The 27,650-nt window shown below is 43.6% G+C and overlaps 3 protein-coding genes and 1 long non-coding RNA gene across 5 annotated transcripts in view; 1 reads left to right on the plus strand and 3 right to left on the minus strand.

Moving 5' to 3' along the window:
* The window catches only part of LOC136999074 (uncharacterized), a 37,816-nt gene extending 11,659 nt beyond the window's left edge, over positions 1-26,157 (minus strand). Inside the window, exons 1-2 of the long non-coding RNA XR_010889478.1 lie at positions 26,032-26,157; positions 25,792-25,903 (exon numbers count right to left, since the gene is read on the minus strand). This is a non-coding gene — a long non-coding RNA (uncharacterized lncRNA). The remainder of the gene's footprint in view (positions 1-25,791; positions 25,904-26,031) is intronic.
* Positions 1,653-3,700, minus strand: LOC136999071 (uncharacterized). Its single transcript, XM_067352534.1, has one exon. The coding sequence runs from the start codon at positions 3,053-3,055 to the stop codon at positions 1,961-1,963; it is 1,095 nt and encodes a 364-aa protein (XP_067208635.1). The 5' UTR covers positions 3,056-3,700; the 3' UTR covers positions 1,653-1,960.
* On the minus strand, positions 7,698-8,874 carry LOC136999073 (myelin transcription factor 1-like). Of its 2 annotated transcripts, XM_067352538.1 has the most exons (5): positions 8,744-8,874; positions 8,592-8,657; positions 8,279-8,503; positions 8,124-8,205; positions 7,698-8,026 (listed from the first exon to the last, which is right to left on the minus strand). In XM_067352538.1, exons 1-4 carry the CDS (start codon positions 8,853-8,855, stop codon positions 8,147-8,149), a joined length of 462 nt encoding a protein of 153 aa, XP_067208639.1. In that variant the 5' UTR covers positions 8,856-8,874; the 3' UTR covers positions 7,698-8,026; positions 8,124-8,146. The 2 variants fall into 2 exon arrangements, with proteins under 2 accessions (XP_067208639.1, XP_067208638.1); XM_067352537.1 differs by having other exon boundaries at positions 7,698-8,205.
* Positions 12,196-14,939, plus strand: LOC136999070 (uncharacterized). The gene has a single exon (XM_067352533.1). The coding sequence runs from the start codon at positions 12,284-12,286 to the stop codon at positions 14,870-14,872; it is 2,589 nt and encodes an 862-aa protein (XP_067208634.1). The 5' UTR covers positions 12,196-12,283; the 3' UTR covers positions 14,873-14,939.
* Positions 26,158-27,650: the final 1,493 nt, after the last annotated feature.

Genomic DNA, 27,650 nt, shown 5'->3' on the forward strand with positions numbered 1-27,650 from the left:
TAAAGGTGTAAAAAAGAGTGTAGTCGCTAGAACGATAACGTTCGACGATTACACTCGGTGTCTCAACGCCGAAATCGAGCTGACGCGGCGTCAATCGTGCATCCGCTCAAAGTTGCACGAGGTGTACACCGTGTCGGAGTCGAAGCTCGCGCTCAGTCCGTACGACGATAAGCGGCACGTCGTATCCGGTTCCACCGACACTCTACCATGGGGACATCGCGAGATACATTTGTAAATAATGCGTAGTAATTTACATAGTTTAATATTTTATGTATTATTGTTATTAGTTTTTAAATGTATATATATTGTAACATATTGTAGTAATAAAGAACACCATTGTATATATATGTATAATAGTTTATTATAATACAATGTAAAATATACACAGTTTATTACAATACATCGTCTTTATTTATCCAAGAGTTGTGCGAATTGTCGAATCCCAACCACTTTACAAACACCTTATCGTCCTTTCGGCGCAACACCTTCTCCACGAGATAAACGTCGGGTTGAGCGGTCTTGAGCAATTCGTGCTCGTAAAAGCCTCCCGCGACCTGATCTCCGCGATAATCTTTAATCAGATACGTCACAGGATTGGTACGTTGCACCGTGGCGATCTTAAACACCTCCGTCGACCAATTCGGCGTGTATCCTTTCTCGAATACAGTTTTGAATTTGCTCACGCGCACCGAATCACCCACCCTGAATTTCGCCGGTGCAGCAATTTTTATGTTACTGTACACGGTGTTCAAGAGTCCCTTTGCGATCGCGGGAGTGACATCGATCGGACGCATACCGATCGTACGATGTTTACCACCGTTGTATTCCGAGACCAATTGCGGTAAATCGTCGATCCACTTGTACGATCCCGCGAGCGTAAAAAACTTCCACATTTCGTTCTTCAACGTGCGATTGAATCGTTCCACCACCGAAGCCTTCATGACCGAGTATGTCGAATAATGATTGATGCCGTGTTTCTTGACAAGATTTTGGAAATCTCTGTTGTAAAATTCTTTTCCATGGTCGGTCTGCAAGTTTTTCGGAATTCTCTCCCTAAATATCGCGGAAAATGCTTTGGACGTTTCGATTCCACCTTTGGTCTTTAAGGGCACGGCCCACGCGTACTTGCTCAGCACATCGATAACGGTTAGAATGTAGTTGCAGCCGCCGTTGGATCGCGAGTACGGTCTCATCTCGACAATGTCAGCCTGCCACAAATCGTCGTATCCTTTCACGACGACTGGCCGACGCGTAAAGTTTCTTCTCGCCGGTGCGTGGAGCTCGTCCACGAGCGATCTCCTCTCCAGGCTCACCGCTTCCTTCTTGCTCATTGTGATTCGTTTTGCTTCTTCTTCTTCTTCATCGCATCATCGTAGTATTCGATGAAATTTTTGCAGCTTGTTACGACAGTGTACTAGAAGACTCCGAGGAGGAATTTTCGGTGTTTTTGAAAGAATCTATCCTACCGATATTGATGCAAAAGTTGTGCTCTTCCATCGAGTAGCGCCACACTCTCGTCGAGGAGACCTCTCAGATCGTGAATCTGTCGTTCCAACGCCACGTATCTGGTCTCGATGTAATCGTCGTGGTCTCTCTTCCAGGTCCGCTCGGTATTCTCCAAATCTTCGAGTCGCGAAAGTACTTCTCGCTTAAAATTTTCACAGAGCATACGATCTCGATTCGCACGATCGCTCATAAGCTTGAGGTGATGATCCAGATGCAGCTTGTTGACAGCGTCGGTGTCCGCTTCAGGGTCGGCGAGATGTCTGATCACGCGTGACTTGGCATTGAAAACCTCACCATCCTTGCAGAGACAATTCTCGCGCACGTAATTCTTCGAGACTCCGCCGCTCTGTCTCGTCACCCTGACGCTTCCTCCTCCTAACTGTAGTCCGAATTTGTTGATAGACATTCCTGTAGCATCACACGAGCAATACTGGCGATAGTTGAAAAGCTGTGATTAATTTATAATCAGACCGGCTTCGCGCAGTTCCTCGATAATCGAGAGAAACTCGTTATCGTGCGCGTTGTTTCCCGCCTGACGGGAGGCGTCCAGCAATCGAAGGCGATCCACCAATTCGTTCGGATCATCCCAGTGCACGTAATCGACCGCGTTGTCGGTCACAGTCATGGTCTGTGGTACGTTACACTTGGGTAACGTGCGACCCACACCTCTCTTGTCGAGATGTGCAACACCTCCACCTTTCTTAGATATCAGAGGTGTGATGATATGTTTGTATTTGTATCCTTTGTTTCCCAAAACAGGTAAATGCGCGTTATGACCGCGTCTGTGAGCGTTAGTAGCGAGTAGTATGCTCTTGTACTTTTGTTTGTCATCCTCCGTACACAGCGTATCGTCGGGAAGTCTTTTGAATATTAATTCGAACAGGCCGGGTGTGCCAGCGTATTTCACACCGTCCACGATCACATTGTCATCTTTATCAATGTCGAAGACCTTGTCTCCGAGAAACGTTCCCGCATCGTTGAAGTATACGCCGTACACGTTGTCGATCCCTCTCTTCTTGTCACCGCTCAAGAGCTCCCCGATGTACTCTTGACCCAGCGGACCCATTTGGCCGTACAGAGCTTCCCGACCATCGGACGTTTGCATCGTCTGTCTCACGGATGTTACGAAAGACGGGTCCGTGGTTTCGAACACGTTTTCGGTCGGTAAATATGTCGGCGCTTCAAACACCAATTTTTGCGGCTGGAACGGAGTCGAGGCTTGTATCGGTGGCGTCAATGGGGTCCGCATCGGTGTCGTCAACGAGGTACGCTTGATTTTCTTCTTCTTCTCAGAGCTTGTCCGCTTTCGTTTGATGTCCGGTTCGTTTTTAATCTCGAGATCGTCAACCGAATCATCGTCACCCTTGATGTTCTCGACGATTCGTTTCAACGGCTCTACGATCGGTTTCAACCGTTTCTCCAATTGCACCTCTTGCTCCACTCTACCCGTCTTCAACGTCCGATGCTTCTTGCGAATCGACTCGCTCGTACGAGCGATTTCCTTCGCGATCTTCTCCCTCTCGTCGATATCTTTCGTGTCAAGCGTCATCGTCAACGTCTCGAGAACAACTAACCATTCCGCGGTACCGCAAACTCGTTAAAACCACGTCTGTAACGTCCATCGTTAATCGCACTATCCTTGTCTATCACTAAAAATCCGTACTTGTGCTGCCAACATGCGTGACACAATGTACCGAAATCTTCGTACGTCATGTCCGTATTCACATGATCGTTGTAGACGTGCTTAAGGTTTGTTCCATCCTGCTTGAATATTACGAGTAAATTCGCGTTGTCGCGCACGAGATGTTTCGGTATTTTTGCATACGTTTGGCATAGATAAAAACAATCGACCTTCGAATGTCGACCCATAGCAAAGTACTCACGTATCGCATTCTGCTTGTCGCACGCTATATCGTCGAAGACGAATACGGAATTCGGTAACGCCTCGCTGTGCGGTACAATTGTGTTGTTGTCCGAGAATGTAAAGTAGCCGATTTCATCGATTGATCCGAGCAATCTTTCGAGATATCGATACTTTGGTTGATTCAACGATTTCGAGTACACGTACACGTTTTCGAAACGTACACCGTTCGGACTTTCCAGCAGACTAATCATTACATTGGTTTTACCGCAATTCGAGGGACCGCAAATGATACCGCGTATCGTGTTTGGCAGCATTTTACCGTGTCTGCACGCCTTCTCACAAATCCCTTGCGTCTTATCATCCATGTTTTTCACACGGATCGTGTACGGTTGTTGTACAAATTTCATTTTTTTTTTACCAGACTCTTTCTCATCCTTGTTATTACGCGACGAGTGCGCAGCATCGGTTGTTGGAAAGAGCGGTACTGGTTAATGATCGATACGCGCCTCCTATTTATAGGTGAGCGCTGTCGAAACACACCTCAGTTGGAAATATGATTTACACGCGATACGTTAGAATTCGCGCTCTATGAAACGATACAAGGGTGCCGGTTTACTGAACAGTGTGATAAATCGACTACCGTTGGAGCTGCATATACCCGGCTACCAATTTTGCGGGCCGGGGACTCGTCTGCGGAAACGACTCGCGCGAGGGGATCGAGGTATCAATCCGTTGGACGCGGCGTGTCGCGATCACGACATCGCGTACTCGCAAAACCGCGAATCAGCGGACTGCCACGCAGCCGATCGCGTTCTCGCCGATAAAGCGCGGGTGCGGATCACCGCTGCGGACGCGACTCTCGGTGAGAGGGCTGCTGCTACCGCCGTATGGGCTGCTATGAAAGCAAAGACGAAATTGGGGATGGGTATGACAAAGAGAAAGAAGAAGAAGACCAAGAGGAGAACGCTTCCGACGGCGAAACGCGGTGGTATGTTACCGTTGTTACCGCTCTTGGGAGTCATCGGTTCGCTTGCCGGTGGAGCGGCGGGTGTTGCAAAGGCGGTGAACGACTCTAAGGCCGCGCGACGACAACTCGAAGAGACGAAACGTCACAATAAAGCAATGGAAGGACGGGGGATTTATCTCGCTCCGTACAAGCGGGGCAAAGGATTGAAGAGAAAAAAAAAACGTCGAAAAAACGATAGAGATGCCCACGGGTGCCACCACCAATCTACAGTTGTTACAAATAGCGAAGCGTATGCGAATACCGTATTTCCGAGGTGTCTACATGCGTAACGCTTTACCCGACAAGATACATAAAAATGAGAGCGGTATCGTGAATTTGGACGATGTCGACGGGCCGGGCACGCATTGGGTGGCGTACGCCAAGAGAGGCGATCGCGCCGTATACTTTGACAGCTTTGGCAATTTGCAACCGCCGAAGGAGCTTACACGCTACCTCGGAGACACCGATACAACGATAACGTACAATCGCACGGTCTACCAGACGTACGATCAAACGATCTGCGGACAATTGTGCCTCCTGTTCCTTCAGAAAATAGATATAAAAATCGATCCGCCATCGATCGACATCAGTCGTCGATGGAATCTCGACAATGTCGCTGACGCTCACTCTAAGCGGTAAAAGCAGCGTTCTCACGGTGGATTATTTTCCACCGATAGACTTGAGCGATGGGGACTACGAGCTCGGCCTAACCACGATGGAGACCTACAACACGATTCCGAACGTGACGGTAGCGAACAATAAATTTTATTTCGACGACAATGACGAAGAAATTACAATTCCCGAAGGATCGTACGAATTGGACGCCATTGCTTCTTATCTGAAACGCGCGATACTGCAAAAACGAGGAAAAAGTGAAGAGCAAGATTATCCATTGTCACTACGTCCCAACGTTAATACCATGAAGAGTGAAATCATGTGCGCTTTTCGAATAAATTTCGCCAAACCGAATACCATCGGACCGCTGTTTGGATTTTCGACGGGTCGTATACTGGAACCGAGAAAGTTGCACGAATCAGATTCCTCGGTAAACATCGTCAACGTAAACATTATTCGAGTGGAATGCAGCATAACCACGGGTGCGTACGCCAACGACAGGTCGGTGCACACGATACACGAATTTTCACCGAACGTGCCTCCGGGATATAAAGTCTCGGAAACACCGGCGCAAATCATTTACCTTCCGGTCATCGCGAGGAGCGTTACCGATATCACCTTGCGTGTGGTGGATCAAGACGGACGATTGATCGATTTTCGCGGAGAGGAGATTACCATCAGACTACACTTGCGGCGACGTGGTGCGAGGAAATGCTCGTGTTGAACGAACAGCGAGTGATTGAGAGAACAACGAAAATTGGGAAAACATCGCCATTCAAGAGGCTCAGTACGACGAACGTAAACTTTTTAAAATCGTTGGGATTCGTTGTGAGAAACGTTTAAAGAGATGGATATACTCGACATCGCTGACGAGCCCGTCTTCGACGAGCGTATCGTGAAATATGAGATGCACACGTACAATCCGTACGCTAACACGACGTTGGGACACAGCGACGAGATACGAATACCGATACAGCAACAGGATTTGTACACGTTACCGTGTGAGAGTTTTCTCTACGTTGAAGGAAAACTCGTTACTTCTGCCGATGAGAATAGAGATAACGTGTGTATAATGGGAAATAATTGTGTCGCGTTCATGTTTGATGAAATGCGATACGAGCTCGACGGAGTTGAAATCGATCGTAACAGAAACGTTGGAATAACGAGCACGATCAAAAACTATGTATCGCTGACGACGGAGAAGAGCAAGACGCTGAAATACGCATCGTGGAATCCGGATGGATATTCGTTGCTCGATGGAAACTTTAATTTTTGCGTTCCGCTCAATACTCTTTTAGGATTCTGCGAGGACTACAAACGGATTGTAATCAACGCTCGTCACGAACTTGTATTGATACGATCGCGCAACGATAACAATTCTCTCGTTGGACGAGCCGGTGCGAATCCGACGATCGAGCTACTCAAGATACAGTGGCGAATGCCTCACGTATCTCTGAGCGAAGTCAACAAGCTGTCTCTTCTTCGAACTTTGGAAAGCGGAAGATATCTGAGCGTGTGCTTCCGTTTGTGGGATCTGTACGAGTTTCCTCTGCTGCAGAATACAACGAAGCATTCCTGGGCGGTCAAAGCCGCGACGCAATTGGAAAAACCGCGATACGTAATCTTCGCTCTCCAAACCGGTCGAAAAAACGTACTGTCTGAAAACGCTACGCAATTTGACGCTTGTAAACTCACCAATGTGAGACTGCATCTGAATTCAGATTTTTATCCGTACGACGACATGAATTTGGATTTCGACAGAAATCGATACGCTATACTGTACAATATGTATGCGCGTTTCCGCAAAGCTTATTATGGACAGGACGATACGTATTTGGACATCGATGAATTCTCGAAAGCCGGTCCGTTCGTAGTCATAGATTGTTCGCGACAAAACGACTCTGTCAAGAGCGCCACCGTTGACGTGCGAATAGAATTTGATTGTAAGGAAAATATACCGGCCAACACCACCGCCTATTGTCTCATTATACACGATCGAATGGTCGAATATAATCCGCTGAACAACATTGTGCGCAGACTCGTGTGAAAAGTTATAAATTGGAGATGCGTACGCGGACATGTCAGTTTTCCGACGGTCGACGATGATGTCTGACGTACCAATTTTCGTCGATCTGCAAGGTTACGCGTTCAACAACATTTTTATCGTGAAAGAGGTAGCGGTACTTCGCGATGGCGAAACGTTATCTCATTACGTATTTCGTGAACACGTACCGTGGTATCTGTTGACGAAATCGGAAAAATCGCTGGCGTGTTGGTTACGGATACACCACCACGGCTTCCGATGGGAAGATGGACACGTCTCGTACAGTCAGATGAAAAGTCTTATCAACAATGCCATTGGTACGGAACCGTCTCTGATATACGTGAAAGGACTCGAGAAGAAAAAGTGGTTGTGCGAGATTTTGGAAGATGATGTAGAGATTGAAACAATAGATGCGGATTACGAAGATATCGCACGCCTGACGAACTTGGATGTAATCGGAACCTTGCGCTGCGCGTATCACACGAGACATTGCGCTATGCGGAATGTTTGCAAATTGTACAAGTGGTGGTTTGAGCGTAACAAACGTGTAAAACAACTATGATTTATGCTAATAAAATGATGTGTATCACACTCGTATGACTTTTATTCCACCTTTTACCCATCACATAATCCACCATATAATATGGTCTATCGCTTATCTCGCAGTAAAATAGGACGTTGAATAGGATGGGGAAAGAGTCTGGTAAAAAAAATGAAAAATTAATTTATTTAATATAAATAATATTTATTAAAAAACTAAAAAAAATATATGTACATTTGAGCGAACAGAATTTTTTCAATTGTATAAAAAATGTTTTTCCGACGCCTTTCCACCGCCGCCGCATCGATATCCCTCCGCTTGCCTCGTTTCCTCCGTTCTTTCCTCGCGAGGAATCGACTGGCGAAACCGACGACTTCGAAAGCGCGCCGCAGGAACCTCGCCCGACCAAGTTTTCCTCCGACTCTTCTTCTCCACCACCACCTGTTTGAACTGCAAAAAGTCAAAATTAAAAATTAATGAATTAATTAAAAAAATTTGAGTATGAAAATATAAAATCGAAAAAATTTGTAGTGTTAAATCAACTCACCTCTCGATTTTCTTCTTTTTACTTTACTCCCCCGTTTGATAATTGTAATCGGGAGAGTAAGAAATCACAGGGGGGCTGTATCCTGTGAAAATTTTATTGTTTAAAAAAATAAAATTCGAGCATAAAAGTAACTAAAAATTTTCAATCTTTCTTACCTCTGTCACCCATTCCCCATCCGTCTTGCGCGTAGCCTTCCTCATCCCCTCCTTCATAATACCTCTCCTCTTCCTCAGTCTGTAATTCCTCTTCCTCAGTCTGTAATTCCTCTTCCTCAGTCTGTAATTCTTCTTCCTGCTCTTCCTCCTCCTCGCGAAGTGAGCTCGTCGATTCGTCGCTCGCGAGATCGACGAGCTCAGGCGTTAGAACAATTCGAGCGCGAGCTGAAACATTAAATTTTTTGTAAAATTTCCTAATATAAAATCGATGCTGTTATTTTATTTCATATAAATAATGTATGCAGCGACTTACACGAGGGTCCGGCTTCGTCGCTCGCGAGATCGACGAGCTCAGGCGTTAGAACAATTCGAGCGCGAGCTAAAACATTAATTTTTTTTTTGTAAAATTTCCTAATATAAAATCGATGCTGTTATTTCATATAAATAATGTATACAGCGACTTACACGAGGGTCCGGCCTCAGGCGAGGTATCTGCTCGACGTCTTACCCCGAGACGTCGAGTAGCTCGCTCGTCACGGTTTTGACGCGTACCACGCACCACACCCTCCACCACCATGGTTTTTTTAGGTGTTGAATGTTGTAGCGTTCCTAAAAAAAAAAAAAAAAAAAAAATGATTTTAATTTTTTTAAAACTTTGTTTTAATATTCATAATACAAAAAAAAAATAGAAACTTACCATTTTTTACCGCACCATGATAGCAATTCGACAGCCTGATGATATAGCCTCCCACATCCTCTTCCTCGTTGTCGTTGAACGCTCGCCTTGTCTCGATTATTTCGCCAGCAATAATCAAGAGCTGCAGATAAATCGAAAAATGTCCCAAACGGAATAAAACCGCGAGCACCGCACTAGGGCACGCACCCGCAAACTTTGCGAATACCGCATAATTATTATCGTCGTTGTCGGATAACGATGATAAATAATTATCGATGTATAGCCCGTTTAAGTTACACGCCAATCGCAAACACGAATCAATAATTTTCCGCAAACTAGACATTTTTAAAACGAATAATTAGCTCCCGGATGATTTCCTACGTTCCACTCGAGCCTTGAGAAGTTAATACGTCGATGCAATAGTTAATCCCGGCTTATATACCCTTACATCAAAGATGCCGCTAAATCTTATTATAATCTAATTATGTTCACAGATAGCTAACATTTGTATCGATATCCACTATAGTTTACAATAATATGTCGAAGACGAGATAACTCGCTCGACAGCAGCATTTCCTTTTCGAGGAACAGTAATCGTGGATCTAAGGTTTCGCTAGGACGATAGGTGCTAAGCTATTCGTCGCTAACTAACATTCGTATCGATATCCACTATAGTTTACAATAATATGTCGAAGACGAGATAACTCGCTCGACAGTAGCATTTCCTTTTCGAGGAACAGTAATCGTGGATCTAAGGTTTCGCTAGGACGATAGGCCAGCGTATCATATTTCCATTTATTCAACGTCTATCGTACGTCTTTGAACCTCTATCGAACGTCTATCGTATATCTTTTAACGTATTGTTGAACGTCTTACGTACAACTTTTAACATCTTTTGTACATCTTTTCAACATTACTTAAACCACTTTTAACATCTATCAAACGTCTTTTAACGTTTATTACTACAGCGAAATTGACGTTTTTGCGTCGAGCTGTATATAAGGTGTGCGGAAGAGAGAAATTTATCAGTTCAAAGTGTGCACGCGGTGGAGAAAAAAGTATAGAAAAATGGAGCGTGATCAGAATAGAAAAAATTCCGAATACGAGAAGTGTAAGGATTGCGGAGTGTACCACAAGCCGATAGCTGTGGTCGAGCCTCGTCCGAGAACGACTCAAGCGCCTCCCGTCCCTCCTCGTAATCGTGAAAGGCGTTAAAGGCTCGGTTGAAACAATTTTTTTTTTTGTAAAAAATGTATAGATGAAAAAAAATATGAATAAAATTTGTTAATACTAATCTTATTGCAATTTTTTCTCCTTTCACCTACCATCCTTAAATTACATATTAAGTTTAGATTAGAGTTCCTATTAAATTTATATTTTTACCGCGGATAATTTGTATTAAGAAGAAAACATAAGTATATTATTGGTGTTTAGAATAAATGCATAACTTAAATAATTCACTCTATATTATTCGTCACAATTAAAAGAAAAAAAAATGATAGTCACTGGTCCGCTCGTTTCCTTCTATCGTGTAGTGTAACATGACGCGCGCGCTTATCTCGCAGTAGGATAGGTCAGTGAATAAGATGAGGCACAGGAATAATAATTCAAATTATTTTATTGATAAATAATATTTATTAAAAATAATTAGTTCCGCATACATGGTTCAGTGTTGTATACTCCGTTATCCCGGTTCTGCAAAAACATTGTTCATTCTTTTCTTGCACCGAGGTGTTGCATACTCCGTTCTCCCGGTTCTGCAAAATGTGTACGATCGATGTTTGATGTTGAGGAGTTGTGTGTACTTTGTGCAAATGTATCGATGTCGGCACCTTCTCTGGATGCATTTTTCTAATTTTTTCCAGTATCGCTGATCTATACTGCTTCGGTATCATATAATATATGTAGTCATAATAGTGTGAAGAGATCCTTGATATTAGACTATCCTGAGCGCATAACGAGCACAACTTTTCCATCAATATCGGCAGGATAGATTCTATTAAAAACGTCGAAAATTCCTCCTCGGAATATTCTAGTACACTGTCGTCAATTTCACTCGTCCATTCGATAAATTGTTGTCGAAATATAGTATCCGGAATATATGGTTTAATGAATGCAGGAAATGTTGTATACTTTTCAATTATTTCCTCACTGCTTTTATACTTCCTTCTACATTTCCGACATGTTGTTAACCAATCTGTGAGAGTACTCAGATTTTCCTCTCGTAAGGCGAGACTGTCTTCCATCTCTGTAATAAATAAAAATTATTAAAATAAAAAAATATCCAATTAGTTATTACGCATTCGAAAAATGTGTATTAAAGATATTTTAAAAATGTGTACTTTACCTATTTCAGTTTGCACAGAGTGCAATCTTTCCTGTACGGTGGGGGCCCGTCGATGTGGTCACGCTGCCACGACTGGTTGTAGTGCAACGAGCACCGACGATAACCTTGCACTTCCGGATCCGCTCTTAAATGATCCGGTAGCCTATCCCACACGTGATCCACAAACCGAGCAAAGTTTTTTATAAGAATCACTTTCGGCACGATTTCTAATTGCTCCGCGGACAAGCTCAGAATGTCACGTTCGTCCAATAGCGCGATGAACATTTCGACTGTTATACCACTCGTTCTTCGCGGGCCTTATATACCCGCTTGTTGCACACGACACTGATTAAAACTATCGATTTGTATTAACAATCCTCATCTTATCTCTTCCGGGAATTATTTTGTTGCATACAAAATTGAAATCTAACAACATGGCGCCGAAAAATGTTGACGTGGCTGCCTGTTGCTATGGGCTTTTGTTCTAAAATACAGCGATGACGCAATCCGTAAACCTGCACGAACCTACATACTATAAACATTGCGATTCCAACAACATGGCGCTCTACTTTGATGTGTAGAAAAAAACCATAGGATGTAAACAGAGTTCTCTTTCCAATAAACAATCCTTATCTTTTCCGGGAATCCATATCTCGCGATTTGTATTAACAATCCTTATCTTCCGGAAATTATTGTAATCTGATACCCCTACCACTCCACATTTACCCCCTCTCCTCCAAAACGATGACGTTATTACCCCCTCCACTGTTATCCGTTACCCCTCTTCCCCTCTTCACCCGCACCCCCCTCATTGCCCCTGGGTTAGAACCCCCATAGTATAGCTACTAACACGTGTCGAAAACAGAAAACCGCTCCGCATTTGTTTTACGATTTCGAAACACGACAGGATGAAACGCTTCGAGGTACCGCTAATGTAAAAATTCACGTGCCCACTCTCTGCGTCGCGCAGCAGATTTGCGAATCGTGCGCGGAAATAGAAGATATGTCGGTGCGGTGTCGTTGGTGCGGTATCCGCGAATTTACATTTCGTCACGATCCTGTTAAAGAATTTGTAAATTTCGCGACGCGTCCGACGACATATTTTAAAAAAATAATTTGTATTGCTCATAACGCAAAATCGTTCGACGCGCAATTTATCCTCCGATATTTAGTAGAAAGCGGTATTTCGACAGAACCTCGTGTAATTTTGAGCGGTACTAAAATCATAGTACTAACGGTAGGAAATACGAAATTTATCGACAGTGTTAATTATATGCCGATGCGGTTATCCGAATTACCAAAGGCTTTCGGGCTGGCGAATACTTTGGATAAAGGCGTCTTTCCGCATTTATTTAACACGCTCGATAATCAATTCTATGTAGGACCGTTGCCGGGCGTCGAGTATTACTCTCCGGAAACTATGAATACGAAAGAACGCGAACAGTTTTTAGCATGGCACGACGAGTTAACCCGGGCGAATTATATTTTTGATTTTCAACTCGAGATATCGCGCTATTGTCGCAACGACGTGGATATTCTTAGACGAGCGTGCATGGCTTTTAGGAAAATTTTCCTGAGGCGCGGAAAAGTGTGCCCGTTCGAGGAATGTACAACAATCGCTTCCACGTGTATGAGGGTTTTTAGAAAAAACTTTCTGCGTGAAAGCGAGATTGGTATAATTCCACCGGGTGGGTACAGACACGCGAATACGCAATCGCGCAAAGCACTGCGTTGGCTGGTGTGGATGGAGCGAGAGCTCGGACATCCTATTATTCACGCAGGGCGTACCCGCGAATATCGCGTACTCGACGGCACACTCGTCGACGGATATTACGAATCGTTAGAAAACGGCGTAACGCGACATCACGTGTTTCAATTTCACGGATGTTTTTGGCACGGTTGCCCGTCGTGCTTTAGAATCAACCGCGACAGTAACCTCTCCGTAAACAGTGAACGTAGGGATACGATCGATTTGCGTTATGAGCAGACCGTCGCAACGACATATCGTCTTAGAAAACGCGGATACACGGTGACGGAGAAATGGGAGTGCGATTTCGATCGTGCGCTGGCTGTAAATAGCGTAATGCGGGAATATTTACAGCACCATCAAATGGTTGAAAACAAACCGCTCAATCCGCGCGATGCGTTTTACGGCGGCCGTACGGGGAATGTCGCGACTCGATATGAAATTACGGGTACAGAGAAGATACGATACATCGATGTATGTTCTCTGTATCCGTATGTTTTAAAAACGGGTACTTTTCCGATCGGACATCCCACGGTGTATGTCGGGGAGGAATGTTCGGTGCTAATCGGAGAAGGCCCGAATTACAATTTCGACTCCGTCGAAGGCCTCGTACGTTGCAAAGTACTCGCACCGCGCGATCTCTTTCACCCCGTGTTACCGTATCGCGTACGCGGAAAATTGTTATTCGCGTTGTGCCGCAGTTGCTGCGAAACATTTTCACGCGAAGATTGTACACACAGGCCTTCCGAACGTGAATTTACGGGTACATGGGTATCGTGCGAATTGCGCAAAGCGCTTGAAAAAGGTTATTTCGTGTCGGAGGTTAGCGAGATTTGGCAGTACAACGCAACACGCTACGATCACGGTACGCGGCAGGGTGGGTTATTCGCCGAATATATTAATACATTTTTAAAATTAAAACAAGAAGCCAGCGGGTGGCCGAGTGAATGTACCGATGACGAGGCTAAAGAACGATATCTTCGCGATTACGAGGAAACCGAAGGTATCGTTCTCGAAAGTAACAATATCGCGAAAAATTCGGGATTACGTTCGGTCGCGAAGTTGTGTTTAAATTCTTTTTGGGGGAAATTCGGCCAACGACCCAACCTAACGAATACCGAAATCGTAAAAACTCAGCAACGATTAGCGAGTTTGCTCACAAGTCCCAAACATGAAATAACCGAAATACTGCCGGTAAACGAAGATGCGATGTATGTTTCATGGCGACTGCGGGAAGAGGCCGACGTTCCCTCGCCTCTTACCAACGTCGTTTTAGCGGCGTACACGACGGCGCTAGCGCGATTAGTGTTGTATAAATATTTAGAACGCTTAGATCGACGCGTTTTATATTACGATACCGATTCTTGCATTTATGTAAGCAGCGATGATCCTTCCGAATACGAGCCGCGTACGGGTAATTTTTTGGGCGATATGACGAACGAACTCGAAAGCTATGGGTCCGGTAGTTACATCGAGGCGTTTGTATCCGGTGGCCCGAAATTTTATGCTTACGTTGTTCGCACACCGGAAGGACTCACGCACGAAGTTTGCAAAGTAAAGGGTATAACCCTAAACTTTGCAAACTCATGCTTAGTCAATTTTAATAGTATAAGAGAATTAATATTGCAAAAAGAGCGAGAGGGACGAGAAGAGGAAAGTGAAGAAGAAGAAGAAGAAGGAAAGTCACATAGAACATCGATAAATCTACGTTTCAGAGCAATTCGGCGTACGGCTTTTCACGAGTTAATAACTCGCGACGAAGTGAAAGCTTGTACTCCTGTGCTATTGAAACGTAGATTTATCAATAGTCGTTGTTCCGTTTCTTACGGTTACGCGATTCGATAATTTTTACAGAATTGTTCTTTCGCTGTCGACGGTTAGCGTGTGTTTTCCGACTTTATATAAATAGCTTTAAGTACACTCACCCGAAAAAAAAGCGGTACACTGAAAATGTGGGAAAAATTCATCAAATTTCAACTGACGATAACTTCGTAAATAATAAAGATAGAAAGTTCTATAAAATATGGAAATGAAGCTAAAAATCTCTACTTTAAGAATCAATTTATTTCAATGTTGCAAAATAAATTTATTGAAAATGGCGGATGACAAAGCGCGAGCATGCAAAATTGAAAAATAATGGTTCGAGTTTGCGACGGTGCACGGTATAAACAAAAAATTGTAGCTTATTGGGATCAAAAGCGTACGAAAGTACAGAGTCTCCTCTTTAAAATGCTTTTTTATGCATCTCGATACGATGATTTTTCGCCGAGAGATTCGCATTTGAAGAAAAAGGCAGATTCTTACTTCAAATGCGAATCTCTCAGCGAAAAATCATCGTATCGAGATGCATAAAAAAGCATTTTAAAGAGGAGACTCTGTACTTTCGTACGCTTTTGATCCCAATAAGCTACAATTTTTTGTTTATACCGTGCACCGTCGCAAACTCGAACCATTATTTTTCAATCAATTGTTTTGCATCCGAAGGAAATGTCTGCAGATCTTTTGTGATTTCTCCGCCCTGACTTTTTGTTTATGCTCGACCGCACATTGCGAGAAGAGTGCTTGATTTCTGCGATGAAGTTGGCATAAATCGACTCGAATGGCCAGCAATGAGTCCAGATTTAAATCCCATTGAACACCTATGGGACAATATTAACAGAAAAGTACGAAATCATATACCTGCTCCTCAGTCATTGCCAGAACTTCGAAGAGTTCTTGAAATAGAGTGGAATGACATTACGCAGACTGAAATTAGAACACTAATAAGAAGTATGCCTCGTCGCATGAATGAGGTAATACGCGCACGAGGAGGTCATACCCATTATTAATATACGCGCGCGCATACACAATTGTACACGCACCACCGGGAGGGTTTGGAGTCGTAAAATATCGTGGATCTAACGAGCCATGAGGTCCTTATCCCAGTGGTGCACGCGCACACACGCATGCACGCGCACGCACGCACGCACGCACGCGCACGCACACACACATACACACACACGGACGCACAGACACACGCACGCACACACACACACACACACACATACACACGTGCCAACATGTGCACACGGGATCAGATTTCTGCCACGTCCACGCCGTTGATCCTGGGTAACGCCAAGAGCAGAATTGACACTTATAACCGTAAGGAGAGTTTGGAGTTTTAAAATACCGCGGAGCTGATAACCACAGAATTCTTATTCTTGCAATTCGGTCTGGTTCAAAATTGAATATCTCGGCACGTAATACAGCTAGCAGGATTTTTTAAAAATCATTTTAAAAGTTTGGATGTCTAGTGTTCGAAAATTCATAACGCAATAATGTGTGATAACTTTCTCCAAAATGGCGGATGACAAAGCAAAAGCATGCGAAATTGAAAAATAATGGTTCGAGTTTGCGACGGTGCACGGTATAAACAAAAAATTGTAGCTTATTGGGATCAAAAGCGTACGAAAGTACAGAGTCTCCTCTTTAAAATGCTTTTTTATGCATCTCGATACGATGATTTTTCGCTGAGAGATTCGCATTTGAAGTAAGAATCTGCCTTTTTCTTCAAATGCGAATCTCTCGGCGAAAAATCATCGTATCGAGATGCATAAAAAAGCATTTTAAAGAGGAGACTCTGTACTTTCGTACGCTTTTGATCCCAATAAGCTACAATTTTTTGTTTATACCGTGCACCGTCGCAAACTCGAACCATTATTTTTCAATTTTGCATGCTCGCGCTTTGTCATCCGCCATTTTCAATAAATTTATTTTGCAACATTGAAATAAATTGATTCTTAAAGTAGAGATTTTTAGCTTCATTTTCATATTTTATAGAACTTTCTATCTTTATTATTTACGAAGTTATCGTCAGTTGAAATTTGATGAATTTTTCCCACATTTTCAGTGTACCGCTTTTTTTTCGGGTGAGTGTAGATTTATAAATTTTTGTAAAAGTATAAATAAAAAATTTTTTTATTTAATTTAAGAAAATATTGCTAGTTTTAAAATGTAAAATGTATAATTGTATAAAAACCATGTAAAAACTATGAAAAATTTAAGAAATAAAAACGAATATTTTTATTTTTCTCAAATCATGTACTTTTATTCGTAAAAATAAATGTTTTCTCGCATAATTTTTCTTAAAGATTTTTCTTCCTCCTAACTTACTTTCCCGTATAAAACCCTCATTTTTTCCGAGAAAAAAAAGCGTTTCATCGCGCGAAGTAGCGTTTCCACTCTTGGACGCTGGCGCGAGCAATTTCGGTGGTTGCGCTTGTCCAGCGTCTCCGCGGACCGAATCAGCTTGTTCGAGTCCGCGAGTTGTACGCTAGCGCGGTTGCGCTTGTCCAGCGTCTCCGCGGACCGAATCAGCTTGTTCGAGTCCGCGAGTTGTACGCTAGCGCGAGCAAGCGGTCGCCGCCGCCGCCGCCGCCGCCGCCGTCAGTGGGCAGTAAGCTTATCGCGTCATAGTGTTTCGCTGATTTTTTTCGTTTATGAAGGCGCGAGCGAACGGCGAAGAGTTCATTTCGCAAGATGGACATACGCTGGAAACATCCTTGGACGTCTATCGTCAGCGGTCTCACTGGATGCGGCAAAACGGTCTTTGTAAAAACTTTTCTCAAATATCTATCCGAAATGGCCGATGTTTCTTTCCAAAGAGTTTTATTTTATTACGCCGAATGGCAGGATGCTTATCGACAACTTCAATACGCGTTTGAGAAAAAAGAAAGGAACGCTGCGGGAAAAATAAAGAAAAATGCAATCGAGTTTTGCGAGGGGTTGCCACAAGCGCATGATTATTCCCACGATCCTCTCACACCAAAGTTGGTGATAATCGACGATCTTATGAGAGAATCATCCTCGTGCGACGTCATCGTGGATCTTTTTACAAAGGGTAGTCACCATAAGAATCTCAGCGTTATACTTATTACGCAAAATCTATTTCACCAGGGACGCTGTCAGCGCGACATATCGCTTAATACCAATTACATCGTCGTCTTCAAGAACCCGCGCGATCGCGCTCAAATTCGTCATCTCGCGCGACAGGTGTACCCCGATGACCCAAAGTTTCTAGAAGAAGCATACTTTGACGCAACCTCGCGCCCCCACGGATATTTATTACTCGATCTGAAACAATCGACTCCGGACAAATATCGATTTCGGACAAGCATCTTTCCCGACGATGCGTTGCGTTACGTCTACGTACCGCGCAGATCCAGCGTATAAAAAGTATGCACCATCGCTCGCGAGACGACAGTTGCGAGTGACTTTCTCACGATGAAAGTAGCGGCGTCGGACGGTGCAACGAAAACCGCTAGACGTTCGATCGGAAAGAGAAACGTTTGTCTTCTAGAGGCGCTGTGTCATCTGAACAAAAATCAACGCAGCTCCTTCCTGCGAACCGCGGACGAAAAATTTATTCGCTGTATTTGCGAATGCGTTTTCAACACGCTCAATGGTAACGTTGCGCTCGAACGGCGCGAAAAAAATCGTCTGAGCAAATACAAAACGACGCTACGTCGTATCGCGTCAAAGCGCGGAAATTGGAAGAATAAAAGAAAGCTATTGGTACAACGAGGTGGATTCTTATCCTATATTATCGTTCCTTTATTAGAGGCCTTATTTTCGCGAATCATAGACAAGGTGACGGCTTAAAACACAAGAGAGAAAATAATATCGAGTGTTATGGAAAGAGCGAAAAAAATGGTTTTAATTTCTACGGAAAATCTCGAGAGAATGCAGCGTCAATTGCATCAACCGACTACCGACTACGGCGCACCGCTCGTGGAAAACACACCGGACGAAAGCGTTAATAATAATAATAATAATAATTATAATTCCGTACGAACACCCGGAACCGCTCTATCCAGACTCGATGCGGAGATGAGTCGAATTCTTAATTCGCCCTATCCGAACGACGAAGCCGAGAGATGGAAGATGTACAAAGAGGCTCTTTGGCGATATCTTCACTTTGTACGAGTAGCACACGGACGACGAAATCAAGACGCGCGTAACGCCGAGGAAGAAGAAGAGGAAGAAGACGCGATGGACACTCGCGAAGAAGAAGTACCGCCGAGCGATCTCTCATTCGCTCCGGGCTCTAGTCGTGCGAGAAGCCTCCTGAAAGAACACGACGCGAGTCTCGGGGTGATGAAAAGCGTCGAAAGAATAGTGGAAAGCGTACCGAAATCTTACCGTGCCGAAGCTCGCTTACTGACGAAACGCTTGCTCGATAAAGCATCGTCGACTAGAATTAACTGGGACGAGTACGGAGTCGTGACCATAGACGGTAACGTCGTAAAAGATTCAAATATCTCAGACCTGATAAATGAGGCGATGCGCGATAGAAAAACCGTGAAAGCCGCGGGAAGAGTTCAGTTCGCGCGATTACTTCACGACTTGAACATTCCCTCCGCACTAGTGAGAAATAAAAAATTATTAACAGCCGGTTCTTCGCAAAATATCGCGAAACTTACCGGTCCTGCGGCGAGTTCCACTCCTCAGAGAAACACGGATTCTCCACCAGCGAGACGCCTGTTCGAATGGAGTAAATTGGAATGACGGCTCTTGAAAAATTGTACTACGATCCCGCGCATTATGCCGGCTATTCGGCTGTCGATAATCTGTTTCGCGCGGCGAATTTGCCCCGTAACAATGTCGAGCGATGGCTCGAAGCGCAAGACGCCTACACGCTGCATCGTCCATTGCGACGGAAATTTCCGCGAATGCATTACAACGTAACGAATATCGACGATCTGTGGGAGGCAGATTTGATCGAACTCCGAAATCTCAAAAGTTACAACGAGGGATATTCGTATTTACTCGTGATTATCGATGTACTTAGTAAATACGTCTGGGTAGAACCATTGCGCGACAAAACGAGTAATTCCGTAATGAGAGCTTTTCAGAACGTGCTCTCGAGAAGTAACGGACGCGCGCCCGTATACCTACAAACGGACAAGGGTAAAGAATTTGTCGGGCGATCGCTACAAAAGTTTTTGGAAGAAAATGACATTCGTTTTCGCGTAGCCCGCAATCCGGATGTCAAAGCAGCCATCGTCGAGCGCTTCAACAGAACGTTGAAAGAACGAATGTGGCGTTATTTTACGCATAAAAATACACGACGCTACATCGATGTTTTGCAGAATATCGTAAACGCCTATAATCACACCCGTCATTCGAGCACCAGAATGCAACCGTATGCTGTTACAAGAGAAAATGCGCGTATCGCGTGTGAAAATATAACGCGCCGATGGAGGAGCAACGGCGAAGCGAACGAAAAACGCCGAAAGGCTAAATACCACGTCGGTGATCACGTTCGTATCAGTAGAGCAAAGGTCGTCTTCGAGAAAGGATACGAGGCGCGGTGGAGTGAGGAGATATTTCGAATTCATCGCATACTCGATTGGCGAAAACCACGTGTGTACGAGCTGAGCGATTTAGCGGGAGAAGTCATAGACGGTATTTTTTACGAACAAGAATTGGCTCGGGTTGAGAAAAACTTGCAGGAGGAGGAGTTTATCGTCGACCGTGTGATAAGAAGCCGGGGTCGCGGTAATAATAAGCAGGTGCTGGTTAGCTGGCGTGGTTATCCCAGTAAGTTTGATTCTTGGATCCCTGCTTCGAGTTTAACCCCGCTTGTTCAAAATGAGGACGGATCAATTTCTCTTGATTCTTCCCAGCAATAGCAGTATGCGTTATTTTCCGCACAATGCAACCACTTCCTTCACCACGGAATTACCTCAACCTATACACTTACACGGCGAATGGGAAGTCGCGCTTAACGAGATCCAATTTCCCACTACTTTTTTACACATAAACCACGTTGAAAATGTCATTAGATTCGTCGATATTGAAAATGGACACGAGACGAGGAAAAACGGGGCGCCGTTAACGTCGACGGAAGGCGTAATACCGAATGGTATTTACAAAAATATCGAGGAACTTATCTCCGCTATTAATTCGTCTTGCAAAGATGCGAATTCGCATATTAAATTGAAACTAGAAGACGCTAGCGGCGGTAAAATCTTGTTCAACATTACATGCGATGAAAATAAATGCAATCTGATTCATCATATGAACGTTTCCGATAATCTACTACGAATACTCGGCTGCGGCGGGGCCATACCAACGCCTAGCAATCGCCTACAAACCGCATATTATACCACGCTCACTGCGACTAAACCTAATTCCAAAGATATTTTTACAGCGCCTTTTATTAAACTCGGGTTTAAAACGGAACAAGGAGTGCGCGCTGGAAGTTTCTATACCGTCGAACCGCACGGATTGCTGCGCGGTATTCCCGATAAACTCTTTGTTTATTGCGATATTTGCGAACCTTATATAACCGGCGATGTGCAAACTCCACTTCTTCGAATAGTACCGGTCGAGCTGCAACATTACGGACATTATTACGCGTACGGCGCGAATCAAGTGAAACATTTCTCCGTCCCGCATTATATCCCATTACGACAAACGTATTTCCGCAGGATTGAAATAGATATAAAAGATCAATTCGGAAAAAGAATACCATTCCAATCGGGAACGCTAACGGTGACGTTGCACTTTAGACGTTTCCAGTAAGAAAAAATCAGTCGGAAAAGCCGCTCGCTATGGCTAGACCGGAGGACCACGAATATTACGATAGCGGAGGTAGGAGCGGAGGAATCACGAGGGTTTTCGTCGGAGCACCCTATCAACGAGGACACGGAATCGGTAGTTTTCTCGGAGGATTATTCAGGAGGGTGCTTCCTCATCTGAGTAAAGGTGTACGAGCGGTTGGTAAAGAAGCTTTACGAGCCGGCGTTAACGTGATGGAGGATGTCGAAAATAATACGCCGTTCAAGGAGGCGGTCAAATCTCGTCTCAAGGAATCGAGCGGAAATCTCAAAAGAAAAGCCAAAGAAAAAATAACTAGCTTGATGAAGGGAACAGGTTATAAAGTATCCGCGAAAACAGCTGCGCTTCAGTTTCCTTTCTTCAGTCACGTAAGACGCAACGCTGTTTCTAAGCGTCGTCGTCGTCAGACGAACAAAAAGAAATCGTCGAAGAATAGCAACGCGCGAAGAAAAATCACGAACAAAAAAAGGGCAACGAAGAAAATACGCACGGCAGGTAGAAAGACCAACAACAAAAAAAAGCCATCCACAGGACGCTGCCGTCGAGTCAAGAAACGCAGTGTAGCCGACATATTCTCTTAATCGACGTGTGAATTAGGAATTTACGGAGCATGTCCTTTCTTCATACACATTCAAACGAGTGCTTAAAGAGTGAACTCGATCTCTTTTCTTTACCGCCTACACAAACCAGCATCGAGAGATCGCAATGGATTTATTACAAACCCGTAACGTCGCTCGCGGACGACGCGCCTATAGAATTCGTCATACCCGGCCATGGGGAAGATTATCTAGATCTCACACACACCATGTTGAGTCTTCGCGTACGCGTAGAATCTTCCCCCTAGCAGGAGGCGGTACCGCCGCTGGCACCCCCGAGTTCAAAGTAGGCCCTGTAAATCATTTACTGCATTCCATGTTCAACCAAATCGACATATATTTCAATCAAAAACTCGTGTCACCCCCAAACAACGCTTACGCGTATCGGGCTTACATCGAGGCGTTATTAAATTATTCTTCACCCACAAAAAACTCCCATCTGACCTCCTGCTTGTGGGACGCGGATACCCCGGGCTTAATGGACGCTCTCCTAGAGTCGCAAGCCACGAATCAGGCACTCGTGAGACGCTCGCGTTACATTCGAGACGGACAGGCGTTAGATCTCATAGGGCATCTTCACTGCGACGTTTTCAATCAGGATAAATTCCTAATCAACGGGGTGGAAGTTAGAATGAGGCTCGTTCGCTCGAAAGATTCGTTTTGCCTCATGGAATCTAATTCGGTGTCAAAAATACGTCTTCTAGACGCTAGTCTGCTCGTTAGAAGAGCAAAGATAAGCCCCGGTGTGTTACTCTCGCACGCGAGAATGTTGAGTAAAACCACCGCCAAATATCCTCTCACAAAAGTCGAGGTTAAAACATTTACGATTCACGCCGGACTCGTAGGAGAATCGATAGATAATGTAATACTCGGACAACTGCCGAAACGTGTAATAGTCGGCTTTGTCGATAACAGAGCGTTTAATGGCGATAGAAAATTGAATCCGTTTAATTTCAAAAACTACGGTATAAATTTCTTTTCTCTGTATGCCGATGGTATGCAAATTCCCAGTAGGCCGTTACAACCGAACTTCTCGAAAGACGAAAAGCTTTACGTCGAAGCCTACCACACGCTCTTCTCGGGAACCGGCATTCACTTCTTGAACGAGGGAAATTCTATAAGTAGAGAGGATTATGCCCAGGGCTACACTCTTTTCGCTTTTGATCTTACCCCCGACTTGTCCGCTCATTGCGCCGGACATTGGAATCTCGCGAAACATGGTAGTTTGCGATTAGAAGTGAAATTTGATAAGGCGCTTACCACGACCGTTAATTGTATCGTTTATGCTGAGTTCGACAATATTCTAGAAATAGACTCCTCTCGACAAGTTATCGTCGATTTTGGCGGTTAGGTTTTTATAACGTCAAACCCCCCACCTCTACTACTACTACTACGTACATTTTTCCCTAACGTCTGTTTTCTTAAATGACGTGTAAAGCAACGGAAAGAGATTCAGTTTTGTTCGAAACGCGAACGGCGTCGCTTCGTTTGAAAAGAAAGAGCGAGTACTTGGACATAATCATGGATATAGTCATCGATATACAGGGTTTCCGCGATACCGACGAGAAGTTTATTCCGAAAGAAGTGGCTGTTGTCGCGCTTAACTCCGCAATCATCGGACACTGGATTATGACGCCTCCCTATCCCTTTGACGATTTACCTGAAAAATCGAGACGAGAAAACAACTGGCTTTCGCGAAATTATCACGGAATCGAGTGGTTCAATGGCGAAACCGATCTTAAATGTTTCGTAATACAACTGCGAGAAATAACACGTCGAGTGCGCTACATCTATAGCAGGGGGCAAGAAAAGGCCCGCTATCTGAGGCGTCTACTTTCCAGAAACGTATATAATTTAGAAGGAATTTCTCCGGCGTTTAAAAATTTGCCGGAAGACAAAGAGAGCGGACATCGGTGCTCTCACCACGGTTTTCGATTTTGCTCTACAGACAAATTTCTTTGCGCGTTACGCAACGCCGGCAAATTGAAACGTTGGATAGGCGCTCAAAACACCAGCAGTGAGTGTAGTATCGTTTCGAGCTGCGATGATCTTTCTCGTGAAAATTGGAGCATAAGCGAAAAAGCTGACAGCGGCGTTTTTATGAAAAAGAATAAAAATCTCGATATAATTCGCAATATCGAGGCGTGGCGTACGGAAAAAAAAGAAGAAGAAGAAGAAGAAGACAAGAATCAATCACGTAATTACATTGCAAAAGATATACCGTGTGTAAAGAAAGAAGAATATCCTACCGATAGCAACGCTCAACAAACCATCTCCGCACAATCATTCGAGAACGTCTACTCTACGCGTAAGGAGATAAACCCCTGCGACTCTACTATACAAATAATTCCTCGCGCACGAGCACCGTCTTGTTACGCGACAAATGAATTCGTTGGAAATCTTACACGCGTTGCGTCGTCTCAATGTCAGATATGTGGGAGTCTATCCTGCCGACAGACTACCGAGGGTGTGGACGAGGTCGACAGCCATTGTCGCTAATACAGACGAGCATGATCGCCCCGGAAGACACTGGGTCGCCTTCTACATCGACGAGCACGGTACCGGCACATATTTCGATAGTTACGGAATCCCGCCACACTCGGATCAACGATTTCATCTGCGACTTCGACGAAATTCCACCATGTATCGATGGAACACCGTGCAGCTACAAGGATTTTTTTCGCAAACATGCGGCCAATATTGTTGCGTGTTTCTTTACTATTTGTCTCTTGGTTACAACCTTGAGCAATTTCTTCGTCTTTTCACCGATGATTATAACCAAAACGACAGACTGATAGTATGCTTATATCGCAAAATTTTTCATTGTAAAAAAAATGAGCAAACGAAAGTACGTACAAGTACTTGTTGTAATATTTAACGATGTATTTTTAAAAATTTCAAATAAAACATTTTATTTTATATATTTAACATTTCTCAATGCATGCTTTGAAATAATATTTGTAATTCATACATTAATGTATACTTTTATCATTTATAATTAAATTTGATTCTATTGAAAATCATAAAATGTATAAACTTTATTTTGTCAGTTCAATTATGTATTCTTAAGAAAAATTCCAAATAAACGATTTTGTATTCCATTTCTCGTGTTTGTTTCCTTCCTCTTTTCGCATGTTCCTGCACTCGACAATCCTTACAGCGCGCTCAATCCGCGGGGTGGCTCATTCCGTTCACGAGATATCGCTGCCACCTTAACCAGCATGCCGAATATCAGACTAAAAGTCGTCCGATCATTCGTCGCTGCATTCTTTTGTTCGCTATACCGGCGCACGCTCTATACCGTTTGCACCCCCTTAGTCGTCATCTCGTCGAATATCGGTCTAGCAGAATCCACCGTTTGACTCCGTCGTTCTTTTGTTCTCCCATACTTGCCCGCTCACAGGTCGTAGTTCTATCATCCCCCGCTCGACATCTTGGCGATGTTTGTTTACATTTCCCATACCTGCCAGAGAGTACGGGGTACCTCATGTAGACGCGGCCCCACCATAAATACGACCCTTCGCGAGGCGACTGTGTGACGTCGTTTGTTTTGACGCCCCATACCTGCCAGAGAGTCCGGGGTACCTCATGTAGACGCGGCCCCACCATAAATACGTCCCTTCCCTTCACGGACTAGAGGCGACTGTGTGACGTCGTTTGTTTTGATGCCCCATACCTGCCTGAGAGTCCGGGGTACCTCATGTAGACGCGGCTCCACCATAAATACGTCCCTTCCCTTCACGGACTAGAGGCGACTGTGTGACGTCGTTTGTTTTGATACCCCATACCTGCCAGGTCCCATACCTGCCAGGCCCCATAGCTATAAATACGACCCTACGACTTATTTCATTTGATCTATAGGTAGCCATGCGGACTAGGACCAGGACTAGAAACCCAGCGATCCAGGTTCGAACCCGGTTTGGATTTTCTCAATTCGGAAAAAAATAAAAAATTTACGTCATCCCGCGCCTGCCATAAATACGACCCTACGACTTATTTCATTAGATCTATAGGTAGCCCAGCAGACTAAGACCAGGACTAGAAATCCAGCGATCCAGGTTCGAACCCCGTTTGGATTTTCTCAATTCGGAAAAATAAAAATTTCCGCCATCTTGTCAACATCCGCCATCTTGTTTACCCGTAGCCGCCATCTTTTTTTCCCATCCCGTCAGAGAGGAGTGGGGGAATGTTTTGGCGCCAGACCCACCGCGGGGGGCCTAGACGGGGTAGGTGGTGGGGGTTTGTTGTAACGGTCCATACCTGTCAACATACTACTAAGAACATCATGTAAAATATTGCAATCTTTTTATGGATAATTTAAAAGCGAAACATCATAATATGACACATTATAAAACTGTATTTAAAAAAAGTGGACCTCCATCTCATTTAAGTGTTGCACGATTTGAATCAAAAAATCGATTATTAAAAATTGCTGCGAATGCCACGTGTTCTCGTAAAAATATTACTCATTCACTTGCTGTAAAAGAAGAATTCTATCTTTGTTATAGATTTTCATCTAAAATAGGTTTGATTGATAATCAGAAAGTAGGTCCAATACTTTTTGCGGATGACATTTCATTTTCTAATAATTTCTCTACATTTAAGAATTCTTTACTAGCATACTTTACGGGTAAATGCTTACAAGTTTCTTGGGCTGAATTTAGAGGAATTACTTATAAACCTGGTTTATGTGTCGTTTTAAATCTTTCTTCTAATCATCTTCCTCAGTTCGGCATTGTGAGACACATCTTGTGTAATGATTTTAATAATTTTTGTTTAGTATGCCAAAATCTTCTCAATATAGGATTCTGCGAAGATTTTCATGGTTATGAAGTTGAAATACAAGCAGAAATGTCTTGTGTTGTTGTTGAAAATTTATTTCATCCTTTTCCCGCAATTATTGCACGTTTACCTAAAAGTGGAATTCTTTTGGTCTCAACCAAACATGCTTTGTAAATTTACACTCACTTATAATAACAATATTAATAATTTGTTGTAATAAAGTATAGCACTTTTTTTATTGTGTATTTAACGTTGCCGTCAACCATATGATATTAAGTTGATTTTTTTACACTGGAAGTGTAGCACTTTAGGTTACTTTCTGATATAGTATCTTTACTTAATTGTGGAATAATTGATATTGAAAACAATATATCTGTAGTATATCTGTATGCAATTTACGTTTCTATACAATAATAATTTTTCTTTATGGTATGTCAATTCCGTATATAATAAGTTTATAGTTTATTATAAGTTAATGATAAGTTTTCTTTCTCTATAATAATGTAATAATTTTTTTTATTTTGTGACCAAAAATAAGTAATTTGGTAAGAAAAGGTTTGTAAGAAAAATAAATATAAAAATTGTTATTGTGTATATGTGTTTATTATTATTGATATAAAATATATGTATATTTTAAACCT

This window comes from Linepithema humile, chromosome 3, assembly GCF_040581485.1.
Source record: "Linepithema humile isolate Giens D197 chromosome 3, Lhum_UNIL_v1.0, whole genome shotgun sequence".
Lineage (NCBI taxonomy): Eukaryota > Metazoa > Arthropoda > Insecta > Hymenoptera > Formicidae > Linepithema > Linepithema humile.